At 45.2% G+C, this 21,477-nt stretch overlaps 1 protein-coding gene across 1 annotated transcript in view; it reads right to left on the bottom strand.

Annotated features, from left to right (window-relative positions):
- Positions 1–1,736: 1,736 nt before the first annotated feature.
- The window catches only part of gpc3 (glypican 3), a 111,790-nt gene continuing 92,049 nt past the window's right edge, over positions 1,737–21,477 (bottom strand). The window contains exons 7-8 of the mRNA XM_062393773.1: positions 14,822–15,008; positions 1,737–2,502 (exon numbers count right to left, since the gene is read on the bottom strand). Of these exons, the coding sequence (XP_062249757.1) occupies positions 2,327–2,502; positions 14,822–15,008 (363 nt within the window). The 3' untranslated portion in view covers positions 1,737–2,326. The remainder of the gene's footprint in view (positions 2,503–14,821; positions 15,009–21,477) is intronic.

Below are 21,477 nucleotides of genomic sequence, written 5' to 3'. Positions count from 1 at the left end.
AGGCTCCATCTCATGAGGAAATACTGAATACATAAAATAGGATCAGCTTATCCTTTTAAAGGTTCCTTGGGGAGCTAGTTGCAGCTGAGGCAGGTCGCCAGTGTGTCGCAGGACACAGCGTCATAAGCTTTTTTCAGACATGCACTAAATTCCGGATATTATCCAGAAATCTTCCGGAAACGCAAATGTCCCAGTCAGTTGGTCAGTTGGACATTTTTCCTGCCATCTCCCTGGTAAAATGTCCGGACAATATCAGTCACCTCATGTGAGAATACGGCAGGAAAATTCACACCAAACAATATCTCAGAATATAAAAGAGCTGTCCTACACGTAGAAGACAAGGATAAGGGTGTTGAGAGCCGACGTTGTAAAGACATACACAGGACTTCATACATGTCCGGCCTCCTGTATACTCGACATGGTGCCAGCCCTGGCCTGAATGTTCCGCACATTATCCTGTTGCCGTGAAAGCATGTGACCCTGGCAATCTCCTGCTGCGTTCGTCATGTGTGAAAGGAAAGCTGCCTCAAATATCTGGAACCAAAAGTCCATCGCATGAGAAAAAACACATAATCAATCAACTATAATACAGAATAAATATCATATACAGAGACAGGACAGCACAAACAGTAAATCATGTTTAGTTTATTATACATTGTACTTTCCCCATCAACATTCAACTGAAAAAAAGAAAAAGAAATGTCTTCCTCCATGTCTGGTTCTGTTCCTGGCAGTTATGTCTGATGTCAGGACCCTAGTGCTCTGCCTGCTAGACCCTTGACATGATTCACTGGCACACCCATGTGGAGCAGAGCCATTGTTGCTGTCATGAGTTAACACCTGTGCTTCTCCTCTGACATGAGTCAAATAGTCTGGAGTGAGTACAGTCAACACGTACAGTACAGCTGTGAAGTCAGCTGGGTGGCGGCAGCACATGCAGCTCCGGCTTTTAATTAGCGTCTCTCCCCACATCCATCACATGTCTTAGCAACCAGGGAGTTTGGGATACAAACTCAAAATCAACAAACAACAGGAAAAAAGAAGAATCTGGCATCCGGTTTAAACAAAACATCGAAAAACAAACAATTCAATAGAAAGGTAACATTAGAGTAGAATGCAATTTACACACTTTTTTTACATATTTACATTTCACATCACTCCTTTCTTCACCAACAGTGCTAAAGAATGAGCTAGAAATGCTTAACAGACCGGCCAACAATCTAGTCCACCGACCAAATGACAATGAAAAATGTCAATATTATAAATCAACATATCTTTGTAAACATGGCACCAACACAGAGAAACATACATCTGTACAGTTATCAGGCTGATTTGTGGACCAGCGCTCAGTGGATAGCCCTTGAGTCTTTTATAGGTGTTTAAGTCTCATTTAGGGTTGTTACTGTTCAAAACAATCATCATCAGTGTTACGAAATAAAGCAAACATTAACAGCAGCAGCAGTGACAAAAACACTTGCATTGCTGGGATCAGTCTGAAATAATATCGATATCACAGGGACACAAGGAATGAGAGCGAGAGGAAGGAGATTCAAAGGAGCATTTGAAGGTTACGGTGCGTCTTTAACTGAAGCTTTCACCTTGGCTCTCTGGGATGTGGAGATCACGTCAAATGCGCCACCAGCTCCGTTCCCTGCAGGAGATTACTCACTGCCACAGAGGAAAGTAGCAGAAGCTCTTCCTCCAAAGTGCTCCGGCTGGGCAATAACTTGGTGCAGGCAGTTGAGTGTCTGTTTTCCCAAGAAGTGCTTCCCTTACGGGCCCCATGTCAGAGTTGACTAATGATGGGGGGTCTTTGCCACATTGTAACTATAAATGTCAGTATGAGGGCAAAGAGGAGGTGAGGCGACAGGGCACAAATATAGTCACTACCACATACCTCTTTTTACACCAGAGTAGGCAAGTATATGTTCACCCTGGTGTCACATTTCCATCACTGCCCGAGCTGATAAAAACCTGCATCTACTGCGGGATACCCAGGATAGAATGCTGATTATATCCATTCACATTGCAGACAAAAGCCAGAAGTAAGTGGGTGTTAGTGGGTTTTTTGACCAGTGAATAAGAGGGTATAGTGGGAGCGGACCAGAAGATGGGTTTCTTATTTACACAACGCCAAGGGGTTATCTGGTGTGCTTTTATACGTTTGTCGAGTGATTTTTAATAAAACAAAACAAGTTCTTTCTGAAGGAATGTACCAATTTCTGTAGTTCATGCTTCCTTTCGATGATCCAAAGTTTGACATGTTCCACAGAGTTTATATTGAATCCTAAGGTAAAGAGGTGATGAGAGAGTGTGAGTGCACAGGTCAGTGGAGACATAGCAGCAGCAGAGCCAGCGTCACATGGAGCGTCAGGACCAGGTAGCTCCTCCTGAGCGGAGCCGTGGGTGAGGAGACGCCTCCGACGCCAGCTGTGGCGAGCCGGGGGGTCAGCAGCTGCTCCTGGAAGGTGAAGTCTTCCATTGCCAGGTTATCAGCGAGATCTGAGGGCGAGACACACAGACGGAGGCAGAGAGATGAGATAGTGAGAGGAGGCAAAAGAATGAAAAACACGAGAGGAAACAGGAGGAGAGGATGGAGACAATTAGAAGAAACACGGTCACAAAATCTGAAAAACACGTGCGGTATGTCTGTCCTCCTTCTGCATGATGTCTCTCACAGCTGTTCAAACAATGTTACATTGGGAGAACGAGAAATCCAACCTCCACATATAACCAGATGTCACATGTTATTGCTGTGGACACATGTTAAATCCCACAGACATATATTTTACTGAGAGTAAGTGCTGAAATGTGTACTTCAGTGGTTTGATGCTGAAAACAAAAAATAAAGAAAAAAAACACAAACTGACTGTATGAGATCATGTCTCAAAATGTATGTTATCGTAAACAAATATAAATATATATATAAAACTTTAATGTCAAAAAAAAATTGGGAAATGTATTGTTTCCTGCTTTAATTATGAAACGATTTATGGAATCAACAAGGGAGGGAAATAGCTATCTAGTTCAAAGTGGGGAGGGGAACAAATTAAGCCTTTTTTACTATTGGATTTTGGATTCCTGTGTCTGACATGTGATTGATGATTAATTGTAAAATTATGTTAATTGGTTTATTAGTGATGACATCAGAAACTCTGCATCTTGTGTAACATCATCTCTGGGACCGTCTGAGTTACTGTTCTGACTTGAGGTGGCATTCATGTGAATTTGACAGATTATACCTACAGCACAAGAGGATCCGATTTGGTCTAACATTTCTGATTTATTGTATTCTTACTGAGAGACATTGCTCTTGTGTCTTTGCATTAATGATGGAGCAAGAGCCAGGTGCTAGTTAGCTTAGCTAAGCAGAAAGACTGCGAGCAGGGGAAACAACCTATAGACACACAGATAACAGAGATTGTACATGTGTAGAAAATAAAACAAAACCTCCACTTTTCTGAGTACAAAATATCTACGCTTGGATCTGATACCATGTTTAACGTCTGTGACTCTGTAGAGTGAATATGATCATCACCAGTGACTAGACGTCAGGATGCAGAGAAGTCCTGCGGCAGGGCTGTCAGGTTAATGCACTCCCCCCCACATGCAGCAGTTTTTTATTCCTGTGATCACACTATGTTTTCACTATGTCGTTAATCATGCACGTCGTTGTGTGTCTGCAGTGAGCCTCACTGGGACTTAGAGAAAATAGTTAGTTATGGGAGACAATTACACCAGTGTGTACACCGGTGACCCCCGTCCACTGTGAGCAGCCTGTCATCCTTAACTTTCACCTCTCCCCACACAACTACTGTAAATATGCCCTCAAGCAAGGCACTTAACTCATTTGCTGCAATTGGGCTTTTCATTTAACAGCAGACTGTGGTTAGACGGGGGAACTCCCAGGTGTCAGTGTGTTTTCCTGGAGACGAGGCAGAGGTTTTGTTGAATACTTTATTTAGATGAAAGTTTAAAAAAGTAAACAGCTATCTCGCTCTTGAGTTTTTCATGTGAATTCTTCATAACTCCTCTCTCGCTCCTGTATTTCCTCCCTTCTTCTCCATCTGTTCTGTACGCTGCAGTGACTTCATGGTCACCTGCTGCTCTGCTGTTACTTACTGCTGCTCTGTATCCACAGCTGTTCTCCGGCTGACGCTGAGCAGAGCTCTCCCTCCCAGTGTGTGCATGTGTGCATGTGTGTATGTGTGTGTGTGTGTTACATATTCTGTGCTACTTTGTCTGACAGAGTTGTGAGGGAGACTGAAATAAGACGCCTGAGTTATGAGAGAAGGAAGGAGGATATCAGTAATAAAGCGACTCCATGGTTTGGAACGCCAACTATGAGCTGTCCCCCGTCATGCCAGATGCAGAACACCTCTCCAGACACACATACACAAACCCAAACGCTGGTGCATTTCTAACATACCCCTCCCTAACATAGTCAGGGGGCTGTGTGCATAAACAATTACTTTCTCACTCACACACACACACACACACACGCACATACCGACATACACGCACGTACACATGCACACTGTCACATCAGAGGTCCTAAAATAACAGAAAGCTCCAAATTGAATTAGCCATCTCATCTGATGTGTCTACTGTCCTCCCCAGTGGGAGTGATCCAGTGGGATGAAGTGGCCGATTTGAGCCACTGTGGGATCACAGGGAGCGGCGAGGAGTCCGGCTAAACCTCCCGCCTCCTCTGCACTAGTAGAAACACAGACAGCGGGGGCCCTTCCTTCCAGGTCCCTGATGCCCGCAGCTGCCAGGCACCGTCTCAAACGGCGGAAGGAGGCAAACAAATAAACCCCTAAAGCTCCAAACCCCATCTCCTACGAATGTCTATGCGGTTACAACACTGTTTGAATGGCGGCCAGGGGACAATTAACTTTTTTCTCCTCCTGTGTCCTCTGACATGGCAGTGGGCAGACATTCTTCAGGGCTCTGAAAGAACGATTTGTCACTGTCGACAGCGGCACACTGTACTGCCGTGCCAATTAAGCTCAAGGTGCAATTCGATACAGCTTTTATATACACTGCGGATAAGAGGGAGGGCGGGGGGCCATGCGAATCTGCATTTGTGTGTCTGTGTGCGGGATGATTGAGTGGGGTGTGTGCGTGCCCTGTCCGTGTTTGTGAGAGCGAGAGACAAAGTGGGAGAGCATTGTGTTGGTGTGCTTTACAGCGGCAATAATATGAGTGGAAAAAAGAGGGTGTCCGTGAAAAAAAATCCTTCAAAGCAAGGGGCGGAAAAAAAGGGTTTTTCTTGCTAGTTTAAACACTTCGACATGAGCAGCACCACAGAGGGGCCCTGTTCTGCAGGCTTTAAAAACAATCCATTGGGGACTGAACACTGTGCAAACTTAGATCCCCTACACTCCTACCATGGGCTGCAGGGACTAATAATATCCTGGTATAATTAGTGATGAACACCTGTGCCTGTGTGTGTGTGTGTGTGTAGCAAAGTACAGACAGAGTGAGAGTGAAAGAGAGGAAAACACAGACAGGCGTAATCCAGATTCAGCAGTCTTTGTCTTTTTCCATTTATGGCCATTTGGGGAGGAACCAGGACAGCGAACAGGAAGGGAAAATTAGCCAAAGAGACGGATAACGTCTGGCTAAAAATAGAGCCACATCCCGGGCTGTGATTAATGTCCCCAATGTGGGCCCTTGAGGCTTTCAGTGGAGCCGAGCCCTCCTCCAGCTCGTCCGTTTTTAAGGCTATCACTCCTCAAAGGACACCACCTCGCTAACGTACCCCTGCTAGCTTTGTCGTGGCCTTATGAGCTCGAGTTACGACCGGAGGGGAGAGGTCAACAGTCCAGCCATTGATTGGCTACACTGAAGTCTTTGCGCTAAGAGTGAGCAGGTTGGGCGGTCACATGCAAGTCAACGGCACATTCAGGCCTTAACTTTATGTTCTGTTTAGAGCCCTGTCCTCAGGAGAACAGAGGAATAAATACTTAAATAGTTTTAGGGGGAGCAGACGTTTGTTTGGATCCCATTTACAGGTCAAAGGGGCTGAAGTGTGTGTGTGTGTTTGCATGCATGTTTATACTGTGTTTGTACATGTGTGTCTGTGTGGCATGTCTGTCTGCACAGAGGAAAACAGGGAAAAGAGCGGGGGAGACAGTCTGTAGTCTTGTTTTCAGCAGCGTTCTGGGCCTGAGGCCTGTCGTTTCCAACCCACAGTTGTAACAACAAGCAAACTATGTCGTAAAAAATTGCAATTGCAGAGGAAAGACACATTTTCTAGGACACAAGTGCAGTTGATGATTACATGACACAGAAACTCACAGGAAATGGTTCACTGATGCTGTGTTGTATTTACAGTCGACACATTTCTTAAATGCAGCTGAATCTGAGTTTAGATTTTCCATTAAGAGGCATAAATAAATCAGAATTGCTTTTAGGAGATGATGCACATTATAATGACCCTTCTGCTGAGTGTGTATACCTTCATGGTCCAGTACAGTTTATTCAGTACATGTGTGCTATGCACAAAGGCCTTTTTTTGGTCAAATAAGTATGTGGAATGTTAAGTCTCCAAACACAGGTGCTTCTTATGAAATGGGGAGAGATGGTTTAGATTGCCGCTACATTGGCAGACGATGTGTGCATATCGCACACCTAAGCTGGTCAAATTTGATCTAGGTTTTTAAGATTCAACAGCTTAAAAGATATTATGGTTTCCGAAGCAAAGCAAATATTTTATCACTCGTTTCATCTCTGCAGAGCAAACTATTCACTTGGATATTAAACTCAGCAAATTTTGAAGTCGAGGTACTGGAGTGTGCATGCGAGTGTGTGAGCGTGTGTGTGTGTGTGTGTGTGTGTGTGTGTGTGTGTGTGTGCAATCCTCTGTTGGGAGCTGCCCATTGCAGCTTCAGAGACAATGGTTCTGTGAAAACATGATAGGAGCAGGACTGATTGGGTCTTATCATTTAGAAGGCAACAGCTAAGGAGCTGGATTGAAACTATTGGTCATATTTTGTAACTTGTCCAAGGCTGTTTGACCCGGGACGTTGCTGACTGAGAGCTGGGAAGGGAGCGGGATGCTTCTGTCCATGGGCTGGAGGGAATGTGACCGTCTGCCTCCACACCCACAGGCTGACCACAGGGGCGCTCGGAGAGGCTGGGAATGTCAGGCCAACACAAACGGGACGCCTGGAGGAGGCCCTTCCCCTGGCCTTAGCAACAGAATCACTCTCTGAGCCGCACTGGCCTCCCAACCTCCACAGCACTCACTGTTATTCTAGGCTGAGGGACCCTCCCACAAAGAGGGCAAGAGTGTAAGACAGGGACATGTGACGCCACAGAGGACGGAGGACACAAACAGAGATAATAGAGTAGGAAAGGTACAGAACTGAAAAGAATGGGGTTAGGAGACTAAATTAAGCAAAAAAAGAAGGATAGAAACTGATGGCTGAGTGAGTCCAAATCTGAAAAACTGAAACTTTAAACTGAGTCGTGAATGTGCTGGCTACCTCTGATAAGAGGAATATACACAGCTGTCAGAAGGGAAAGGAAAAAAAACTCCCAGACACTTTCTAAATTGTTGCTTTGTGGGACAAGCGAAAGTCAACGCCTATTAATTAAGTTGGTCAGTGAGGGGAAGTGGTGTCAGTGAAGGGTTGACTATCATGTTGAACCCACTGGCCTCTCGATATGTTCCTTTCTGTAATATATCAATAGTTCCATTTACAGTAAAAGAAGTAAGTACGTAGAAGTTAGGAATCGAAGGAGCATGAAGAGAAATAAAAGCATGAAACAGAGGCATAAATTTGAAGCGAGAATTCCTTGCAGTGCTGACGCTGTGAGGGTGGAAAGTGTGAGAGAGGTAAAGAACCATAACAAATCAAACATACAAAGAGTTGATTCTGTGCTGAGGGCAAGGGGCTCGTTCAGGGTGGGGAGCTCCGCCGCGTACAGAGGAGGCCTGTGAACCTCGGCAGCTCGGAGGTCGGTGCTGACGGAGGGTCAGAGGTTGGCAGGGAGCGCCGGTTGAGGGTGTTTCTTCAAAGATTGGACAATGGTGCTTCTTATCAGGGTGAGAGAGAGAGAGAGAGAGAGAGGGGCAGGAGTGGCCTCGCACGGAGCTGAGCTGATGACCGGCAGGTCAATGTTTGGCCTGGGGGACATCCTGGTCCTGGCCATGCAGGGAGCCTCTAAGGAACACATTCTTCGGATGCTATCTTTATCTTCTAATAATGAGGAAAGCTGACATCCCGCACAGATCTGTTTACACTCTCCTCCCGGGTCCAGCAGTCAGTCCAGTGAAGGAAATGTAGCTGGTAGATTGAGACTCGTGTTTGTTGTGCAAAAATCTCTGCCAACAAACAAGCCGAATTTTCCCTACATTCCTGTCACAGAGAGGCAGAGTGGAAATACAGCCAAGAGTGACAATTTGGCCGGTCTGACTGTACATACGGCGAGCTCCTGTTGAGTCTATCTCAGCCCTTTTTAGTGGTTAGCCTGTGGTTTCCTCCAGCAGCTCAGAGTCTATCGACAGCAGGACTCCGCAATGTTTGCTGCATTGTTGAGTTACTTTCAAGAATGGGCTGGAAAGACAGAGCCAGAGCATGCGGCAGTGAGAAAACACTGGATAGCGCGAGAATGTAGGAGGGTGTAGGTGAAAGTAGAGGGTTAACACGTAAAATGCAAATCAAGCCCAAACCCCCAACCAGGCTTTTAAGACATTCCCACAAAATGGCTGCAGTGTGTCGCTGCGGCGGCGAGCAGCAGAGCAGCAGGCCTCGAGAATGGCCCCGCTGTGTGCAGAGTGTTTGTGGACTGTGGCTGAGCTGATGGACACGACCCAGGAACGGGCCTGGAATCAATTTAGAGCGTCCAAAAAGTGCCTGTGAATGTAAATAAAGCTCTTGGGCAAACAAACGCTTTTTTTCCGTGAGGCACAGACAAACACAGAAAAATGCACAGGCTACAAAATGAATCAAACACTGCTGGGCCCCCTCTCATGTACATGATGAGAACCCAGTCGGCACTGTGCACTTGTATCCACAGAAATTAAAACCAGGGCTCTTCTTCCTGCCTTCTGGCTAATCTTAAGGGTTTTATCCCCGGACTGATTTGAGAAAGCTCCATGGCGGAAGACCAACAAGGATCCAATAAGAGGGTAATTTCATCCCCCTGTTCCTCTCCTCCCTCTTTTCCCTTTCCTTTCCCATCTTCGCCTTCACTGCCACCACAGTCAGCCCTAAAGCTGGCGACACACGGGGCCCTGTGGCTGACTCCAGCAAGAACAAGAGTGAGAGACTGCAGCTCATACTAACCAAGCCTGTTTACACAGATGGTGGCAGGCTTCATTATTTTTGTGAGGGGCGTGGTGGAGGTGGGGAACTTGGAGGATTGGCTGCATTTATAGAGGTTGTTTATAAGCTTGAGGAGGGACAGGGGCAGGGAACATTGGGTCAGAACATTTCCAGTGTGTTGCACATTATCAGCCTTTCCACCACCGACAACCGTCCAGCCTCTCAACACCTCCTCAGTAGTCATGACTTCAAGTTAACCATTAATCATCTGGAACCTAAACAGATTATAGTTGGCTAAGATTAGTTTTCCAGGCAGAGGAGGACAACGGCAGGTATTTTTTAAATAAACATTGTAGGAGTGATTTCCAGCGAGGCTGCGGATCACACCCAGCAACTGTATTTCAAGAGAGACAACACGTTTCTACTTCCTTTGACTATCCCAAAAGGTCTCACATGAAAGCTGCCATGTTGTGTTGATGACATCATTTGCGCAGCAGTGATCTGGGGAGGGAGCCATGGTAACGAGGTCCTGTCAATACACACGCTTTCACAATCACAAGTCAGTCTCAGCTGTCAATGATCTATCTTGCAGCCAGCTACTGGGGGGTGAATGAGACACTTTGGCTTCACTTTAGGGGAGCTGTCATGGCGTCCATCTTTAGCCTATAGACTCAACTATGCTTCTCTGATGGCGAGATACAATCTGTCGGTGTTTTAAATTAGCTCGGTGTTCTTTTCTTTTTAATACGTGTTTATTATATGCGGTGAAATGTATCGCACTGCTTGTCTTGATTTGACTGAATTCTAGCTTTCTTTTGTTGTATTGGCAGGTGATGCTTATCCTTCTTTCAGTGTTTTTATTCCTTTGTTTAATTCTTTAATGACGGAGATTTGATACATTTTGAATGCTTTTATTTTTATATTTTTATGTATTTTTTACTTGCGAAGCACTTAGTAACTTAGTTTTGAGAAGTGCGATACAAATAAATAATTGGTGATTTCCTGCTGTGTCAAACAGGGATACTGAAGCCTGCTTATTGTTGCACCTTGGTATCATCTGTTCGCTCTTGTAGACCACAGAGGACATGTGGGCACCCAGATTCCTTCATCATCCACACCTGCGCACATCTGCAACGCCTGAGCACGTCTCCCTCTGTCTCACGCCAACCTGTGGCACGCAGGCCCTCGACCTGGCAGCCACATGTGGACCACTCTAGCTGGGCACACAGTCATGAGTGCAGTAGCTCAAATCGTCGGCTCTCTGAAACTGAAATAAGGAGGCAACAGAAATGGTTAGGCGGACCTAACCAGAGATGCCTGAGCTAGTGTCAACAGTGTCTGGATTATGGCTACTATGATGAAGACATGTGGCAAACACTAATGTGGAGGACCGGCGCCGTGTGACTCACCTATCATGTGCTGAGGGTCGGGGGTCACATCTGTAGTTAATTAACATACCGGGTTGTCGTATTGGAAGCGCTTTTTGCTGTTAATTCCTCCTTCATACAGAGCGAAGGATGTTTAGGTTTCACAGTGTATCAACCTTTAGAGTTATCAAAGGTGTTTTTGTCTCTTTCTGTTCTTTCCCCGCATTCTTTCATCACCTTCTTCTTTCCTTTACTCGCCCCCTTTGTTCCAGCCGCAAAATTTGTAGCAGAGCTGAAAGGTGAGCCCAGCCCAGCGTCTCACCGTAAGCTGCGTGTTTCACATTACAGGAATATTTCGACTTTTATTTTTCTAACCCCTGGCGGTAATAAAACGCTCACAAGCTCAGAAAAAAAAGAAAGAAAGAACAGCTTTCCTCCAGAGTGCTTGCAGTGACCAAACGTCTGAGCACGGGAGCATAACAACAGGTCTATTCACACGGCTCCTGCTGAGTGCGGCGAGGTACAGCGCACAGCAAAGGCCCGACCATCTCAGCGAGGAAACACCCAAGGCAGAGCTCTGGGCCGATCCCACCAACTGCTGGCTTTCAGACGCTTGAATGTTTCCAAACTGCATCAAAAACCCATTTTAACATGTCACTAAGTCGAGCAGTTGGATGTTAAAACTCTTAAGTCGCCGTTTCTATAAGTGGATTAGAATTAAGAGGTCGGCTCCTGTTATAAAAATTGACATTTCTGTGGTTGATTCCACCTTTTCTTTATGTCAATCATTTTCTTCCAAAAAGGAACCCTAATGTAGACTAGTGACGCAATGTAATACACTGATCAAATACAACATTTTAACCGGTTTTTACTGGTTTTAATGCTGAGGCTGATGTCTCACCACGACGCCATTTATTTCCCACAAGAGCTGAAACTCAGTTTGAAACAAATGATTCACCTCGACGCCAGGTTTTCATGTTTCACAGGGGGAGCAGGGTTGTAAGACTGTACGGTGAAATACTCACTGTTTTTGTGAGGCTGCAGTCTGAAAACACTGCAGTACACATTTGAAGCAAGAGCAGCAGAAGAAAAAAAAAATGAAGCAAGGACGAGTGAATGAAGAGAGGCTTTGAGAGGAATCTGTGAGCAGGTTTGTGAGGAGACGGTGGCAGGCGCTTTGAGCCGTACACAGAGGCTGTACAGTCTGAGGCCAGGTGTATATGAGAGCATCGGAACACACAGGTGAGCCCTCATCCAGTGGGAAAATACTCTTTTCCACTGGTTAAAACATCCAGTAACACCCACTAACATCTGGCTTTTGTCTATTCACTCCTGGATCAAGTTGACGCCGGTTTTTATCGGTTCCTGCTCTGAACATCAGCGATGGAAAGATGACACTCGGCTGAACGCCGAGTGTCATCTCTTCTTTATTTTGTCAGTCTAGATGCTGACTCTGCACCTTTTCGGGCGACGTTAGGGCGTTGATGGCTAAAAAGCCTGAACGTTTGTGTCAGTATTCTTTGGAACAACGTGCAACAGCACAGCCAAGAAAGGGAAGTGAGAGAACGCCTCAGTTTCCATATACGTTCAAGATGTCGCGTATGACTCACCGGCGGAAAAAAACAGAAGGTCAAACTCCTTCACTGGCAATGGTAAAGGAATCAATCGCAATACCCACATTTAAAAAACCAACATACTTTATTAATCTATACTGCTTGTGTTACTCTCATTACGAATTCAGGACAGCCTACTTATGTTATTCAATAACTGTCAGTTACATAGGCTTGTTGTAACAATGTGCATATTGTGCAACAATTGACCTCAGACAAATCAGTGGATTATCTGAGCATCACTACTATCTTACAAAGTGTGATGTTGTCATTGATTGCTGTGATGGTGATCTACCTGATGAGCTGTGGGCCTGGAACACACTGGAATACAACAGATCTCCCACCACTCAAATCATGAGGAAAATTAGAGGAACCGACACATCAGCCGAGGTCAGAGCACAGATTGGATCTCATGTTGGAGCTGTAACTAGTTCGATGCCTGGCTTTGAGCCTGGCTTTTGAGAGTTGGGGGTGGTGTGTGAGGGGGGGTCCCACTGTCCTGGAATAGCTCTCCTGGCCTGGAATTCTCTGGTGAATGTGCAGCATGTGTGTGTGTGTCTGTATGTGTCTTCGTGTGTCTGTATGTGTTGTGGGTGAGTGTCGTTAGTGATCATAAGGTTATGGAATCTGTGGAGAGAATGAGCGAGGAGAGATCAATCATGATGCACGTTTGGGAACATCCTCTGTGTGGTCAGCAGGTTGACAGCTGGACTGTCAGGGGGGGGGCAGGTCTGCCTCTGTCCTGTCTGCACCTTGTTGTTGTTGTAGCTCCTGTCACCTTTCCCCAACTTCTCTCATCTGTGTGTGTGTGTGTATGTGTGTGTGTGTGTCTGCTCCAGGCTTTGTGAAAACAGATCTGCCTCGTCCATCTCGGAGCAGCAGAGCACAGACAGGCAGCCCATTAGGCCTCATACTCTGTAGGTCGACCTTTGAACTCCAGTCCCCTGTTTGACCAAAGTGGACTGAGCGGACGTGCTGGGTCAGCATTTCTCTGGGTCATCACAGGCTATCAGTGGCTATCTGTTTATCAGCCAATGAGCAGGGACTCCACAAGGTCTGCAAACATTACTGGCTTGTGTACAAACAGGCTCAAACAGGCCTCTATGTGCCTGCAGACCCAGTGCTACACTCATATGATGAGCACACACACACAGACTATAAATGGAACTTTAAATTCCCACAGTGTCAACCTTTTCAAATGAAAACATGGACGATCTCTGTCCACACGAGCGTATTTGCATTGTCACCATACTCACATGTCTGAAAACACATATAATGTGGCCGCTCATGTGAACTGAGCATGTCCACGCCGGTGTTAAAAGGACATGGGAACTGTTGCATGTTGCTAAAATAATAGCTTGTCTCCTACACATGGAAACAGTTGTATCATTGTAAAATCCAGAATTTATCTGTATAACAGCTGTTAGCAAGGACAACAGAGTCAAAAACACTTGTAATTGATTAATCATGTTGTGTTCTACACTGGTAGCCGTGGCTAATGCCGGTTGTTTCCTTCATCTACGTCTAAAAGAGAGCAGCAGTGTTTTCAATCTTTTCAGTTTTAGCAGCTCTAAATCTCTGGAGTAGTGTGGACGCCATGCGTTTTCAAATGAAAATGTAGTAGAGTAGGTGTAGCCTTAAAGCACATGTAAGGTAAGGTAATGTGCTAATTCACCGAAAAATATAAGACATTATGGGGGTTATGAGAAATAGATTGAGGCCAGTCTATAAAGAGAACTTTAACTTTCCACAGTGTCGACCTTCAGCAGTTAGTAAACCTGCGGCGACTGTGTAATGACTCAGCGTATAGAAGCAGCAATGTAAGGACAGCAGGGTCTTACTCTCACGGCCCGGCCTGCTGGAAGTGATGGCCCTGCAGGATTCCTGTGTTATCCCCAGGTTCCTGCTCCCGCTCCCTGCCTGACAAACCCAAATCTCTGCCACAACACCCCGGAGAGGAGGACTACTCCCAGCCCACTGTTTGCTCAGCTGCGTCGGCTTTGTGTCTGCGTATGGAGCGATCAAACCCCCTTGTTCCTGCTCCCTGTCTGTTTTCTCCCGTTTCTTTCTGTTTGGTTTCTTTTCTCCCAACAGTTTGTAGCTTCATTTGTTCTATGTTTGGCTTTCAGGTAGCACATCTGACATTTCTCATGGGATTGACAGCGCGGAGGTCGAAAGGTTGAGGTGAGGCGGCTACCTGAGGAAGTCTCACTTCTCCTGCGGCATAGTGTCACGGTGGTGTCAACATGTACAGTAGTCATGTCAACACCTCTCTGCTGTGCCCACGGCCTGTGTTTGGACTGTGATGGCTCTGACTCACTGCGGAAGAAGCCAAATCTATTCGTGCACTCACCACTATGAAAATAAATAGCTCCACTTTGGTTTGCAGGCCTAAATGTAAACAACTTAATAGCTTGTGCCCAACATTTTTATTCTTAGCCCATCTCATAAATGCAATTTGAAGTAATTTGACGTTATCAACCTATGCAGCAGCTCATTTGAAACCCCCCACTCTGCAATTGAAGTTGATTTTGCGATAGAGTTTCAATTACGTGCTTCCAACCTGCAAAGATGCGCAGCCGCTTGCGTCTCGGGGGCGGCCCCAGCCCTGACACTCCAGTGCATTCGTCTTCATCGTCACAGTCGCCGCTCTGGAATCCCTCGTCCCCATCGTCACTCCACCCGTCCACTCCGCCACCACGGGACCGGGCTCGCCAGCGTTTCTCAGATACCGTCACAAGCCGCAGCAGCTGTGGGACAAACAGGAAGTAGTTAAAGGTTAATGACATTAAAATCCTCTTAGTCGCTCAGTGAATCATTCTGTGGCCGGAATGTGCCTGTGTGCATTAATGGTTTAACGAAGCTGTGAAAATAAGTGAGGGTTGCCTCTTGAACCGACTGTGCACTGTGTGATTATAACAGTACGAGGGGAATTCCAGACAAAAACGCAGCGAGATCTAACAGTGCTGGTTTTTGACAAACTCTAATTATAATCACCAGGCAGGAAAACCGTTTCGTTATCGGTGCCAGTTTTGTTATTTTTGCCCAAAAGTGATTCATTCAAAGGGCTGTGGTTGTGGATTCATGTAATTTACTGGTAGAAAAAAGAAACAGTGAGGCAAGCAGACTGGTATGATTGTGTTGTTCTTGGCAAACATCATTGTCCTAAGTGGTTGAGTCAGGGAAACAAGGATACAATAATATCACATAACACACCCTGGCCCAGTGGACACTAAAGCCCCAAGATCTAAAACGAGAAAGATAATGAAAGGTAGTGATGAGAAAAAAAGAGAGATGTTAAGGTTTGTAATATTCTGACACTTTGTGCTTTTACTTTTAAGATCTTAATCAAATCATGTTATTGATTAGAAGATGCATCATGAAAAAGTTACAGATGAAACACAAGCAGGGAACAGACATGTCACGTCTTAAAAACAAAAGACAACAACACACAGAAGTGATTTACAGGAGCTCATAATATGTTGTGCAACACATAGCACCAGTGTTTATGTAGAACTGTGGTGAACTAATAAAGTCATAAATAATTAAATAAATGTTGAAGAGCTTTAAAGTTATTTCATAAACAGTCTGATAGTTCCTCTGAACCAAAAATAAAAGGATGGGAAAAAGCAATCTTCACGTATGTTCAATCAATAAAAGTGAGTGAAACGTGACAAACTTTGTTCACAGTAACTTTTGATGAAACAGAGCGATCCTGACTATACAAGACCACGGGTGAAAACATGTGAGAAGGTTTGCAGACAACCCGTCACGACTGCTCTCTGACCAGCCTTCAGACTCCGCAGCATCACACATGATTGAGAGCCCTGCCAAGCTAACAGATGTGCTAAATTCCAGCCGCCTGCCCTGTGAGCCTCCTTTCATTTCACCGCTCTGCCTCCGCCTTCTTTTTTTTTTATTGATTTCCTTCCTATCTGTATACGTCAGCATGCATTTTTTTGTTGTTGTTTTTGCTTGTTTTTGTCTATGGGAGAAAATTGAGTTCATATGGGCTTTGTCTCAGGTCAGCTGCGACATCTGCCTGGGATCTGTGTGTGTGAGACAGAGAGCGGAGGTATAAAAACCCAGGGCTAATCACAGGATTACGTCAGTCAGAGGATAAACATCCCTCTTCCCTCCGCCTGCATATACAAACTCAGTCAATCCGGGTTTTACAAGGGACATAAACTCTAAAGTTTAGAGAGTGAACACACATAAGCCTGTTCCCAGAATGGCTGCCGAACAACCCTCCATTCATTTCGGCACATTGCGGCCATACACGGACGATGACCACAACATTTCAGAACCCCTGGTCACTTAGATAGAGGGGTGGACCAGTAACTCACAGACAGCACGGCTGGTCCAGAGGAACATTTCACCTCCATTTGTGGCGGCATAGCAAAGCGCCACCTGTTGACCGAGCAGAGCCCTCAGGTGTCACATTAAACACCGCGTTATCTCCCAGAAACAAACTCTGCCCTGTGACGAATGGGACTTTAATGCACTGAACCATTTTGTTAAAGACAGAGCCGTGTTTGTCGGCTTTTGCCAGAGTCCTTTAGAGATTTACTGAGGTGCTGAAATTCCTCCTCACGGCCTGTATCCTGGCAACTCGGTCGCACTTTGGGAGGGGTGAGGCGCCGCGCGGGGCAATTAAAACCCAAACAAACACTTGTAAAGAAACGAGAGGAAGATGTGGTATAGGGTATTTTGGAACAAAACCTAAAAAAAGGTGACTGGAGCGAGGGGAAACAGTGACTGTCATATCCCTTTTAGAGCTGAGACTGGGTGTAAATCACCTCCTGCTAACATATACACCAGCTCCCCAACACGTAAACAGACAGGCTGTCCTCCGATTCACTCTGTCCTCACTCACAGACACAGCAGTGCACTGAGCCAATCCTGTATGTGCGTACCAACTTTTGTGCCAATCTCTCAGGTAGATGATATTTCACACGGTGAGTGAAAACTTTGACCTGACAGTGGCAATAGAGAAAACATCAGGGGATCAACATGCCATTTGATTTCATGGTGTATCCCACGCTTATTTGGCCTAGGGGCAAAGGTGAGAGTGCACTGGTTTATTCTTCGCTGTGACGACAAACATGATGCGCCAGAACTTGAGGCTATCTTGAATTTATCCCAATGTAACTGACTCCTGTAATGGGGGCAAACAATCCCCAGCAGATCATTCTCATATGTTCTGGTCCTGTCCCGGGCTTGCCACATTCTGGTCTGAAATCTTTAAAACTCTTAGCACAGCATATAACACTACCATCTCTCCTCAACCTCTCTTGGCTTTGTTTGGGGCCCCCCTACAGCCTTTTGCCTCTAGAGTTATACAGAATGTCCTTGCCTTTACCACCCTGTTGGCCAGACGCCTTATAATCTTTAAATGGAAACACCCTCAACCCCCATCTAACAGTAGGTGGGTTGAAGAAGTTTTACTATTATTTTTATATTTGGTTGTTTTTTCGTGTTTATGGGTTTGTTATGGGTGCTGGGGATGGGAATGTGGGAGGGATAAAAAGATGGGAAAAAATGTAAGATGGAAGTCTTCCCTGTTATATTGTTGTATCTCGTGAAACTACTTCCAATAAACAAAAATATAAAAAAAAAACATGATGCGCCAGGAAAGAAAACAGTACGGCAAACTCCTCTACTGGCAATGGGAAGGAAGTCAAATGCCTTTTTTAGCTTGTTTACCCATGTTTGAAAAACCCACGTAAAGCTGCTGGCTTTGATGAACGAGAGACACAGGACACATCTTTCACTCGGAGTCGTTTGCATTGGACCGACTGGCGAGCAAGGCTACAGTCGATCTAAAGTGAGTTTTACAATTTGGAGTCAAACTCCAGTTTCAGGCACACATGGATCATAGGATCAGGAACATACCAACTATAAATAGTATCAGATGAACAGCAGATGAAAAAAATGTTTAAATATGGGGGGTGGCGGAGCCATGCCCATGCCTCTGTGGCGGGGCACTGTGTTTTCTGCCCGCTGGCTGGCTGCCTCTGCCACAGCTGCGGTAGAGGGGAGGGGTGGGACGTATGGTTGTGTCGAAAGTGACGCTGCACTTCTGGCACGGCTGAGCCACAGCGTGATCCGGCAAGACACTCGATATTTACCACAAGAGGGGGGAAACCTCAAGGGGCTCTAGGCTGGAATCTTTAAACCAAAAGCAAGAGGAAGCAGCGAGGAAACAAATAAGATAGAAAAAAAATTCCAAAGAAATGCTCAGTATGTTTTCCATTAGGAGAAGAAATCTGGCAGTCTCACTATTCGCCTCTCTTTCTCTCTTCAATGTTTTGAGAGTCACATCGGGAGATGGCTTGGACAGACAGCTGGACACAGAGAACATGTAATCAGTGCAGCTACAGGCATCCCGCAGGCCACAGGTCTTCACCTCCCCTCAACACAAAAGCACGAGTCACACCAAGGAAACACGGGCTCAAATGCCGCACACAAAGCCCAAACATGTGGCAGATTGCTCAGCGCAGGCCAGCCCAGACAGAGACACAGAAACCGCAAGTCTGTCACTGCCTCCCACACATGACATGAACTCCACACAGGGTCACTGTTCGACATGACAGCTGCTACCGAGCCCCGGAGACCAGCCACTGGTTGACCTGCAGCGACAGAAAACAACCTGCCCATCAGCTGGGAGTCCTCAGCAGGAGGTCCTGTGTCACAAAACATGAATCACAGGCAGAGAGAGAAAATATCTGAAAATGAGCTGGAAACATGCAATATAATAACATAGTAATTTAGAAGTGAATTTTGAAGTGCCCTTGTGAGTAAAACAGGGAGAGGGTGAGTAATGGAGACAGAAAGCCAATGGAAAGAGAGGAGATGTGTGATTGGGATCAGGGGCCTGTGTTATGTCCTCCTCTCCACGCACAGGACTTGTCTGCACAGGCTGCTCATGACTCGGCCCAGACGGAATCTGCTGCACTGCATGTTTCTATCAATGCCTCAACACATCTTGTCTCCAAATCTAATCTAGAAGAACTTGAAGCTTGAATTCCCAAACAGGCTTCTTTTTAGCCCTTGCTCATAACAAAGGCCCTGCTTCGCTGTCTAATGTAGATCCTTCCTGTAGTTGCTGTGAGCTGAATGCCTAATATGCACACTGCCATCAGCATACTGTTTTCAATTTAGCACAGTGATGACAGCCACTGACCTAATTTTTAGGGATTCAAGCGTTGACTGCATCAACAGGAAAGTGTCCAGAACTTTAAGGCAAGGGGAGGTGCCATGCAGGAGGCGGGGCATAACGTACAAAGTCAAATGTTTTTGTTTACAGCACATCAACACCGGTGTCGGCTGATATCATTTAAAGATCTTGAATCGTGATGTCTTTCTAAGTAGTTTTTTTCTGTTGCATGTTAGAAATGTTTTCAAAATTTTTCAAATTTTCCTGCTGTATTTTCCAATTGTCTCAGTCGGATATTTTTAGCATCTGGGCTAGCAGGTTAAATTCAGGAAAATGGGTAACTGACCCAGATATTTGCGTTCTCACATAACAGCCTCTGGAGAATTTCAGGAAAAATGTCTGGAAGCAGCGTGTAGTTGTGATGAACGATCAGAGAATTACTACTCTTAGCTCCACTGAGCTTTTTAGCTGCTTTCAGCTCATTGTTTTGGTTTTCTAAACCTCAATTCTTGGTTCCCTGTCACTGATCTGATTTATTCCTTATTCAGCCAAAGCAGGCAGCTGTATTCAAAAATGAAAGCGAGAAGAACAAGAAAGCTACCTGCCCACGTCCGAACACCATATAAAGTTAACGACTAACTGGAGAACATAGCGTTTGGGAGCTTAAGAGCCAGATAACTCCCTTTAGAGCTGATGGAGACAAACAAATAAAAGGAGAGTGGATATTGGACTTGAATTCATCGGTTGGCAAGAGACATGACTCCAAATGCATGCTAATGTTGCCACAGACTACATAAAGGCTGACGAAGTGTCTCCACTTCCTCTCTTCCGTCTCAGCTGTCAATCATGATGTTTCAGCTAGTTTTTATAGCGTCAAATAACTAACTAGAGAAGCAGTCAGTGGAGCGCAGACCTCCTCCAAGGCCTAACAGTCCCCTTACAAAGATACATTTTAATTCCTGTTTTTGAACCAAATAAAAACCAAATAACACTTAAGTTCCCTAAACATGGCTCCTTTTTAAAAATAAATGTAAACGAATCTCTGAGAAATCAATGGAAATGCAAAAAATATTGAATGGGTTCTTTCCTGAACCCTAATATGACCAACAGACTCTGTGTAATCCTGACAACTAACAAAGAATAATATTGACAAACGTAAACATAACCTCCTTAGCGTTGGTAATTCAAACAAAACATACTGGTAAAAGGAGTATTTGAAAAAACATCAGTGTGATAAAAACTACTAAAAATAACAGACCAACTTTGAGACAAACCCTTTCGACTTTTTGGTTTGGTCTATTTCCCATTCATTAACATGGAGGAGGTGTGATTTATGACCAATACTGCAGCCAGCCACCAGGGGGTAGTCAAACTGCTTGGGCTTCACTTTTGGGGACCTGTATGTTGTGAATCTTTGTAGAGAGACTATGGTGTGAATGTCTATACTTACAAGCTTCCTCCCCGTCTTACATCTTTCAACAATGTTTCTGAGTTCCCAAATCTCAGCACTTTTCTGAACTGTAGGAGTGATGACTAAAACTCTGAACATAATCAAACTTACACTTTAGTTTTTAATAGTGATGTGAAAACAGGTTCTCAAATGAGAAATTTAAAGTTAAAACAAAATGCTTCTATAGTTTCATTTTTCTAGAAAACCAATGTGAGTGCAGCCAACTTGCTGTTTTTTACACTGTCTAGAATTAATCACAGAGTTCCAGTGAAACTAAACCTGCACTGTAAGACCGATAGCATATTTTGAAAGCCAAGTCGAGGCTGATTTCCAGGTCACAGCCTTAGAAAGATCAAACTTACGACTTTTCAGCCCTGACTATTTTTCTTAATAAATGAAGGAAATGTTTTTCCTCTGCACCTAATCCCCACATGCACTCTGAGCTGCCGCGCCTGTGTCGAGCTGTTTAGACGAGCTGTTTAGACGAGCGGGCCAAGAGAAGAAGCAAGAGGGTGGGAATGAATGAGGGACTCCATGGGAGAGACAGGCAGAGGAATGACAGGAGGCACTTTCCACAGTATGAGTCATGGAAAGCACCTCAGCACGTTGA

Source organism: Platichthys flesus, chromosome 8 (assembly GCF_949316205.1).
Source record: "Platichthys flesus chromosome 8, fPlaFle2.1, whole genome shotgun sequence".
NCBI classification, from domain to species: domain Eukaryota; kingdom Metazoa; phylum Chordata; class Actinopteri; order Pleuronectiformes; family Pleuronectidae; genus Platichthys; species Platichthys flesus.
Note: the sequence above shows the minus strand (reverse complement) of the source record. Positions and strands in the feature narration are given on the sequence as shown.